The following is a 9,030-nucleotide window of genomic DNA, read 5'->3' as shown; positions in this document are numbered from 1 at the left end:
CCACCCTATCATGTTATGCAGAATTTACCCCTTTACTCATCATCAGATCTGACTGTTTCTTTGATCAGCAGCAACTAACATATTTGGAGCTGCAAAATCACATCACTTTACTTTCTGGAAGGTAGAAGTGGGAGATAATCTCAGTGCAGAATAGATTCCATAATTAGAAATAGCACAGGGGCCAGCTTTTTCCCCCTCATCAAGCTTGGGAAGCTCTAAACAATATGCAAAGGCAAAAGGGGAAAATGGTTACAGTATTGAGAGGGCTAAAATTTGAATGAGATAATAACAAACCTTTCTTGTGGAAGGAAAAGGAAATGACTGATTCTAAAAAAGCTTCTGTGATAAATCATCACCCCTACATGAAATTCCATTCAAATATGTTGCAGTATCTTGTAGTAATGTTAGAGAAAAACAAGAGAGAACAAAAACTTCGCAGAAAATAAGTTTAGAGAGAACAAAATATAGCTTGCTGGAATTGCTGAGCTCTTTCAGTAGTTCAAACAGTCGAAGATTTCAGAATCAAACAAGAGTTTCAACAGCTGTATTTGTGTTACAGTCATAAAGGCATAAATGTGAAATACAGCTCTAATAAAAAATTTGAAGTTTAAAAAACTGGATGGTAGTTTTCCACCCTTTCCAGAAGTATTTCAGAATATCCAGGGGAATAATACCTGAAAGAGAAACATTTTGTTTGTGTATTAGACTACAAGGCATGTTCTGTGCTCAGTAATGAAACACTATTCATATTTCTATTGATCAGGTAAAAAAATCCTAGCATTAAACACTGGTCAAGAGTTACTCCTCTACAATGTTTTAAGAGCCTGCTTTTCAACTTACACTATCATTTATACTTGGAAGTTGAGTTTCAAAAATAAGTTTAGCTTCTTTTAGGGCATTATTCTTAGATTCAGCAGCCACAAGCATTGTCTTTACTGAGAAATGTAGAACTTAACTTCTTTTTGAAATTGTGGCCTGAGTTTACACAGAACTATAGGCTGCCAGATGACAATAGTCTACTGCTGATCGCCAAACATAAGCACACATCCCAAAGCTACTGTGAAGCCTACATCAATGAGATAGACTTTGCTTCTGGAACAAAAAAATTAATCACAATGACCTTCTGTGTCTAGTGCCAACTCAAGGATGGAGATTATCCAATAGGTTTTCATTATTGTCCTGCTGTCATTCAGCTGGATTTCCACAATGGATAAACTACATGCTTCCAATATGCAAGCATCACCAAGGCTGCATTTAGTTCTTGTTTTCCAGGTTAAGATTATCTGAAATTTATTACTGTGTTATTCTAAAAACATACATCTCAGTGTATTTCTGAGTTTGCAGTCGTGTAAATTGCCATCTCTGAGCCCTGGAAGCTTTAACTATAAAGAAAGAGGAACAGATTTCTATGTAATATGTGTATTCAAGTTGAAATCCCCAATGTTTTCACACTGATGGAAGATCCATTTACCTTGTTAATTTTCATTTTCTGGATGGTATCTGCATAATGTAACCCTTTTAAAAACTCCTATTTGTTCTCTGATTGTAAAGCCAACTTTTCAATGCATTATTATACTCAGTCTGCAAACAGCCCAAAATAACAGGTCTCTGGGACAAACCCAGAACTGGAGTCTGTTGCAGCAGCTGTGCCTCAGGCAGCAGAACCAACATCAGGCAGTAGCACAAAGCAGTAAGCAGGAGATGCACGAAGGGGCCCTTTTCTTTATTACATCCCAGCCTACATGAGTAACCTTGTTCATTTACAGGGAAAACAATAGCTGTAACAAAGAAACATTAATTATACCCAGAAAAGAGTAAGCAAATGCCCTCTTTCCCTCTGAAATATTAGTATTTGTAACTGCAGAATAAAGTTTCTTTATGATTTCTCTTTACCTATTTGACAGGCACTGGCTTTTCCTTGTGGAGCCAAGCAGGGCTTCATTTTGCATGACTTTGTAGCTACTATTAGCTGAAGAGCTCTGTTGCTATAATTAAAATTGATGATGCAGATTTTCAGAGCCTGTAGAGGGAGTGCATGAGTATAACATCCTTTTGATGTGTTGATGGAGTGAAGGACTGGTAAATGGATATCTAGAATCTAGGAGGGCATTTCTCTCATTATTACAATTTAGGATGGTGACATTTTGACTGTAAGCTATTTAATAGTGTTTCTGTATTCATTAAGGGCAAAGTTCAACTTGGTGCAGACAGCTGGTGTATGGTCCTTTTATATAACACTTAAGCCTCATGATGAGGCTGGGGGAGGAAGGGCAGCTGTGGGCAGAGAAACTGTGCAGGAGAGCCTCTGGACCCTCTGTACATCAGAGAAGTTTCAAAGGAGCCTCTGAATACACTGGTTCAGACAGGCGCTCAGGGAAGTCAAGGATGCAAGCAAAGAGTCACCAGTACCTGTAGTTTGGAGCCTGAGCAATCCATAAATAAGTTACTAAGATAAACTTAACTTCCCACAGACGTTTATTAATATGACAGTGGTTGAGTTGAAGCCTCAGAGTTTGTCTACCGGGACTGACTTTTCTTCCCCAGTTTCCTGTGAGAGCCTGATTATTTGGACTTTGTTTATAGACAAAGACATCTGATCCCAAGAACTAGCAGAAAAAATAAAGTGCTCAAAAGTATGTGTCCAATGGTTGTGTTACCACTAGGCTGTTAACCAAATGTTTTGTTGTTTTATTAAAATCAAAATTCATGTAGAAGTTAGTATTTTAAATTCTTGGTTTGCATTGTTCCTGGAAAAAACATGAACAATGTTATAAGTATGGATTTTTTTAATATCATTTTCCCTACCTTACTATTTCCTCTGGATAGCAATTGTTAATAGTGTTGATGTATTCCTGAAGAAGTGACCCAGATTCTGCTTTTATTTCTTGAACCTTTTTAAGTCCACCAGATGTTACAAAGAGACGACGTGCCTTACTGTCATGTGGTAACACCTACACACAGAAAAGTACATTAAAAAAACCCCAAAACATTTTCTTTTATGCTACTAGGCTCAAATATCACTTACCTGTTTTTAATTCAGAGGACAAATAAAATGGAACACATCAGAGGTACAACATCTGTAATGACTACTGTATTTTAACACAGTTGTACGGGAGAAAAAAAATCATAAACCAGTCCTTTATGGTTATAATACAATTTAACATGTACTTTAATACATAATACATATAAAAATATTAAATTGAATATTTATCTTGATGTAAATAATATTTCTTGAATTATTCCTACAGAGGCGGTATGATTGTGGAGATTAAATAGATAATAAAACCAGAACACTAACATGGAATAACAACAGCATCTGTTCCACTTAAACCAAGTTATTCAGGTCCTTAATGTCAATTCCCACAGTTTAATTGTAAAGCAGAATTTTATATCATTATAATGATCTAGTATAGATTACTGCATGAAAACAATACTGAGAATTGTTGCAAGTGAACAATGCAGCCTTGAAGCCTTACATGCTACTATTAAATTCCTAGATATTAAAATCCTACAACACACTGTGTAGCCATGGAAGCCTTTTACAAACACACACACAAAGCAAAAATGTGAAGTTTCTGCAGCCAAAGGGGATGAGAAGCAGAAATGATCAGACAATACATTCTGCACTCCCTGAGTGATGCCAATATGCAGCTCTGTCCAGAGGACAGGAGGGAGGGAGGGAGGGAGGGAGGGATGGAGGTGGGGGCTGGGCCAGGCGAGGGAGAATGACAGCGTGTAGCCCATAGGCCCACAGGGCTGCAATAATATTAAAAAAAAAAAAAAAAAAGGAAAAGATAATGCAAGACATCAGATGCATCTGCAACAGAATGAATGGGTTTAAAACCAACCCAGAGTTACATACTATGGGGGTAAAGGCATTTTATAAACCTTTACACTGGTCAGACAAATCAGGCCATAAATTTCACTGTTATCTCAGTGTAAAACAAGAGCCTTGAAGGAGGAAAGGATTGTCTAAAGGGATGAGGGAAAAGGAGGATGAAATTTCTGCCATTCATATAGGCAAACAGCCTTCATTTCTCTGGTTCCTCTAGGTTGTACAAAATCAATTGACAGGTAAAGAAAAAACAGGGGAGCACAGAGACTTCTCCCTATTATACGCCTCATGGAAGTGTCAGGAACAACTGTGATTGTTTCATTGTGGGAACTGAAAAGACGTCTGTTTCCACATATCTCCCACAGCAAGAACTGCCAAGGAGGAACTAGCAAGGAGACAGGATGTGGCCCTTCCCTGCCTTCCTCCTCCCCACTGTGACTCCCAGGCTGGATAAGACAGCAGAAAACTCTCTTGGAATAGGCCCTGAAGACAGACAGCACCTCTGAGACAACAGTCCCTTCCCCCAGTCCGAACTGAGGCAGCACAGAATTGCACAGACCCTGGAAACGATAAAGCGAAACCGACACAGTCCAGCACCAGGAACGGATAGCATCCCACTCCCAGGCACAGCTCGGAAATAAGGCTTTTACTGTGCTATAAATAAGCCCACAGAACTCATACACCACAGCTCTAAGAATAGGAAATTCCCAAGCTATGGTACAGGAGAGCAAAATGCATTTACTGCAGAGAGCTTAATTTTAAATGTATACTTCAGAAAAGCAAATGCCAGACAAGTATAGTTTGCTTAATAGAATGTAGGAGAAGAAAAACAACACCGCCGATAGGAAGGGTACAAAGCCACTCAGCAGCAAACAACATTCACATCTCTGCACCGGGCAGCCAATTACTCTGCGCTCAGCTCCCAGCAGCTCCACTCAGCTCACAGAAGCAGAAGGCACTGGATTCAGTGCAAATCTCCAATCTTTGTGCAGACTTAGCACGAAGAAAGAAGAAACCTCAGCATGGCAATGCAATCAGGAATCTCCACTGCAAACAGTAGTGCTTCCAGATCCACGATAATCAGAACAGAATATCAAGAGTGGTTTATTTGGCTTTTCCAGAAAGGACATCACACCAAGAGAGGCTGGTACCCCCTGCTAACAGATTACACTGCAGAGTATTGCACACAATAAAGCCTCTGGTTGAGCAGGATTCCCAACAGCTGGTGAACACTGCAGACACCAGAAATCTCCTGATTAGTTAGCAATTACTTAAATAATTTGAAATATTTTTATTAAATTGTATCACTTTTTACATGCTGTGCTCTAATCAACAATGTAATTAACAACAGTTCCAAATTTTGAGAGGGATGAGAAAAGATCTGGGATTTTTACTTATTTAATTGAGGCTGAAAATTAATGAGGATAAAGTGGTGAAGCCTTTATACTCTAGATTATTTTAAAATACCTGACTTAAGTCACTCCTGTACAGAGAGCTCGTACTTTATCTAAAACAGATGTGACTGGGATTTATGTGATACATTGGCTCAGTGAAAATATTTGCACATGAGTTAATATTCCACTTAATCTCAAGAGGCAAGGAAGAAAAAAAACCACCTTGCTTACAAGCAACTATTTTCCCAGTCTTAGGATGAATTATGGCAGGTTACGGATGAAACAGTATCCAGCTTTATCAGACAAAAGAACAGGATGCTCCAAACTGCTTCTGTGGGGGATGCTTGAGGATCCTGAGGAAACAACTGAGACCTTTAGAGAGACTTCATCTTTGGAAAGATAGCTTCCTTGCTAAATGGAAAACAATTAACATGCTACCCATCAAGCAGACTCTTTTCTTACCTTACTGAACTGCCCAACAATATGTTTCATAATATTGGGAGGAGCATCATGCAGCAATGGTTCAAGTGCTGGAAGGTATGTGCATTTCTGAAGGATGTTCTTTAAGGCTTTTTTAGTCTATTGAAATGCAAAATAAAATTTCTCTAGTAACACATCAGTGAAAACAACAAGAATTCATTTGTGCTATATATCACTGAAGTCTGATCAAATAACCAAATTGATCAGAATTCTCAAAGACCATTTTCTGAGTAAAAACTACAATATCTATCAAGTCACTTAAGGAGGAATCAATTTTCTACTTAGATTTATTAAGCCTCAAAACCTATGGTGCATCATATTCTTATGTTACCTACAGTCGAAGTAATGGCAATATTCCTTTGGCTGCAACGGAAGCAGGAACAGGCCCTTTAAGTAAAGTGAAGTACTGTAATATAATAAGAAAACTAAATCAAAACACATTTTAAAAGACTGTATTTTAGAAGTGGCTTTACTGCAAGTCTTCTGGTCTGGGACAGCAAAGCACACAGCCCTCCAGGCAGGGAGGGAAACAGTGACACAGTTGCACATCACTGCTCAGTTTCTGAAAACAGTCTCAATGTGTTGATTGCCACAACCAGTAACAACCTTCTTGGGTAGGATCACAGGGACAGCTAATTTAACCTTGATATTATGGTGACACTGAAAATGTCTATACAAAGGTTATTTTACTGATACGGAATGTCATAGTTCAGCAGAATGTACAGAAGCATAGTACAACCTGGAGAGCATATCCTGTCACTGTGTACTCTTCAGATGGTTCGCTTACTGTCATTAAAAATACCCTCTACCTCACTGCAACTCTACTAGCTCCCACACAAGGAAGGCCTCAAGTACAACCAATTGCATGTTTTCAACAGCAGAGCTTTGAGTAGTTGTTATGGCTTTATTATAGTAATAAAAATGTTAAGCAAATCCACTACAAGGACTATAATATTTTGTACAAGAGCTTATACTTAGAAAAAAAAAAGAGTAGATAATTAGAAATTGCTCACAAGAAACTATAGCATCTACGGGTATATGCAGAACCTTAGGAACTACAACGCTATGGCAGTACCATACGATTTAGTATGCATCCTATGCATGCTCATTAGGATGAGCCAGTCCCAACAAATCACACAGAACCTTCAGACACCCTACACCCAGGAAATCTGTGATGTGATGAACACCAACAAAAGCAGGTACCATTTTGTAGTTTTTATACCTGTTGATTACAATAAATATCTCATACTGCAGATGCCCAGAGAAGCTGTGGCTGACCCTTCCCTGGCAGTGTTCAAGGCCAGGTTGGATGGGGCTTTGAGCAAGCTGGTCTAGTAGAGGGTGTCCCTGCCCATGGCAGGAGGGAGTTGGAGCTAGATAATCTTTAAGGCCCCTTCACACTCAAACCATTCTATGGCTCTATGATTCTATACTACAAATATACTTGCTTTCACTTGAAGATCTTCCGAACTGTGTGCATCCATATACATAGCAAGTAGTGTAGGTAGTACGTTTGCTACCGCAACAGCACGAGCATGCTCAGGAGTATGTCTTCCAACCTGTCCCAAGGCCCAAGCAGCTGCTGCCTTAATATGATCTTCATGTTCTTCCATCAAGCAGGCACACAGCGGTGGTATTCCCTGTAGGGAAGGACAACTTGAAACTGGTACAGATTGTTAGAAAATGCTTCTGTATTTACACTCCTAAGATAAGCTGTAAGAAAATGCTAGTGGTGTCATACTTTTACAACATTGGGACTAGCAAGAATTTTGAATAAATCTTAATAAATCTAGTTAAAGAAAGAGAGAAACAGATTCAATGTTCTAAGTCAGAAGGCAGTTTGGGCTAGCACACGAATTTAAGGGATAAAAGGAACACACGACACAATTCAGGCTGTACTGAGAGTAAAGGCTTCATTTTTGGCAGACTGAAAGGAAAAGAATTTGAGTGTTTATGAATCTGTGAAAGCCGTTTAAGACCAGAAAAGGCTCAATCACTGAGTATTTTCTTTTTTATTCACAGCACTGAATTTCAACTTATCAACCTCTTCTTGAGCCCAGTAGTTCATGTTTGACTCATCCGATCACCTCCAGAAAGGTTTCAACTCTTGATTTGAGGACATCAAGGGATGGAGAATACCTTGCTCACATCCAGTGGTTACTTAAGTTCTTCTGGCTCAGGGTCACAGACTTTATCTTTTCTCCACAGGATTATGGATCTACTTAGTAGCTGGTATTTCATGCCAGAATACTTCAGTAAGAATCATTCCATGCTACATTTAAGTAAATTTAAAACCCCTAACTAGAAAACCTTTTTCTCCATGCCAGGGATCATTTTTTAGTCTTTTCTCCACACTCTTCAGGGTTTTTTTTCAAGATCCTTTTCAAATGCAGACAGCAGAACTATATGCACTAGTACTACAGATACATTAACTTTTCCAATTATGCTTCATCTTCCACTCTTCAATACCACAGGGGACTGCACTGTCTTTGTCTCTTTTATTTTGTCCCTGCACTGCAGCAGAAGACCACAATGAAGTGTTTGTCCAGCATGACCCCAAAACAACTTTTTCAAAATTCCTCCTTTCAGGATACAGTGCCATGGAATGGAGCTTGCACTTTACATCATAACATCGTAGATACATAACTACGTGTGTTTACACCACAGAACATTTCTTTCAAATGGTTCCAGTTTACCAAGCCATGTCCTCAGCACTATGTACCATTCCACAAGCTTAGTCTCCTCTGAAGCATTTTTTTAATGGGTTTAGGGGCTATTTAGGTTTCTTTTATGGATCATTAATTAAAATATATAGTTTCATCAGAGGTTGCACAAATCCCATTGAGTTATAGTAGCAACCATTATTACTCTTCAAAAAATTATCAGTTAGGTATTTCTTTGCAAACTTAATCCTGGATTCATCCCACTGAACATTAAGCATCCAACAGCAGGACCATATTTCCTGTAGGCACCTCTGAAAGTGGAGAGACAAAGACACATCCAGAGAAGGACCTCCAGAAAGGGCAAGGAAAAAGCATCTCTTTCTCTAGTTTTCAAATGCAGAAGAGCATTTTTTGGATCACTGCTACCTTCCCTGCACAGTTATTGCTGTTACATTGCAGCATTTTCTATTTTTTAACTCGAATTCCTACTAGAATACATTTCTGTTCCTCAATTTGTATTGTTCCGTTGTTTCCACTCATACAGTATATTTTAAATGACTGACATAGTGTGAAAATGGGCCAACAATGCTCAGTGAAATTACTTCCTTCCTCCTGTCATTAGTTAGCATTATGCACATCAGAATATTATGTCAGGCAC

At 38.8% G+C, this 9,030-nt stretch overlaps 1 protein-coding gene across 1 annotated transcript in view; it reads right to left on the bottom strand.

Moving 5' to 3' along the window:
* Positions 1–650: 650 nt before the first annotated feature.
* SPAG6 (sperm associated antigen 6) overlaps positions 651–9,030 on the bottom strand; it is a gene marked incomplete at both ends in the record, with an annotated part of 33,349 nt that continues 24,969 nt past the window's right edge. Inside the window, 3 exons of the mRNA XM_084260868.1 lie at positions 651–674; positions 5,692–5,808; positions 7,158–7,349. Of these exons, the coding sequence (XP_084116994.1) occupies positions 651–674; positions 5,692–5,808; positions 7,158–7,349 (333 nt within the window). The remainder of the gene's footprint in view (positions 675–5,691; positions 5,809–7,157; positions 7,350–9,030) is intronic.

The sequence above is a fragment of the Gallinula chloropus genome (genome assembly GCF_964237585.1).
Source record: "Gallinula chloropus genome assembly, chromosome: 2".
NCBI classification, from domain to species: Eukaryota; Metazoa; Chordata; class Aves; order Gruiformes; family Rallidae; genus Gallinula; species Gallinula chloropus.
Note: the sequence above shows the minus strand (reverse complement) of the source record. Positions and strands in the feature narration are given on the sequence as shown.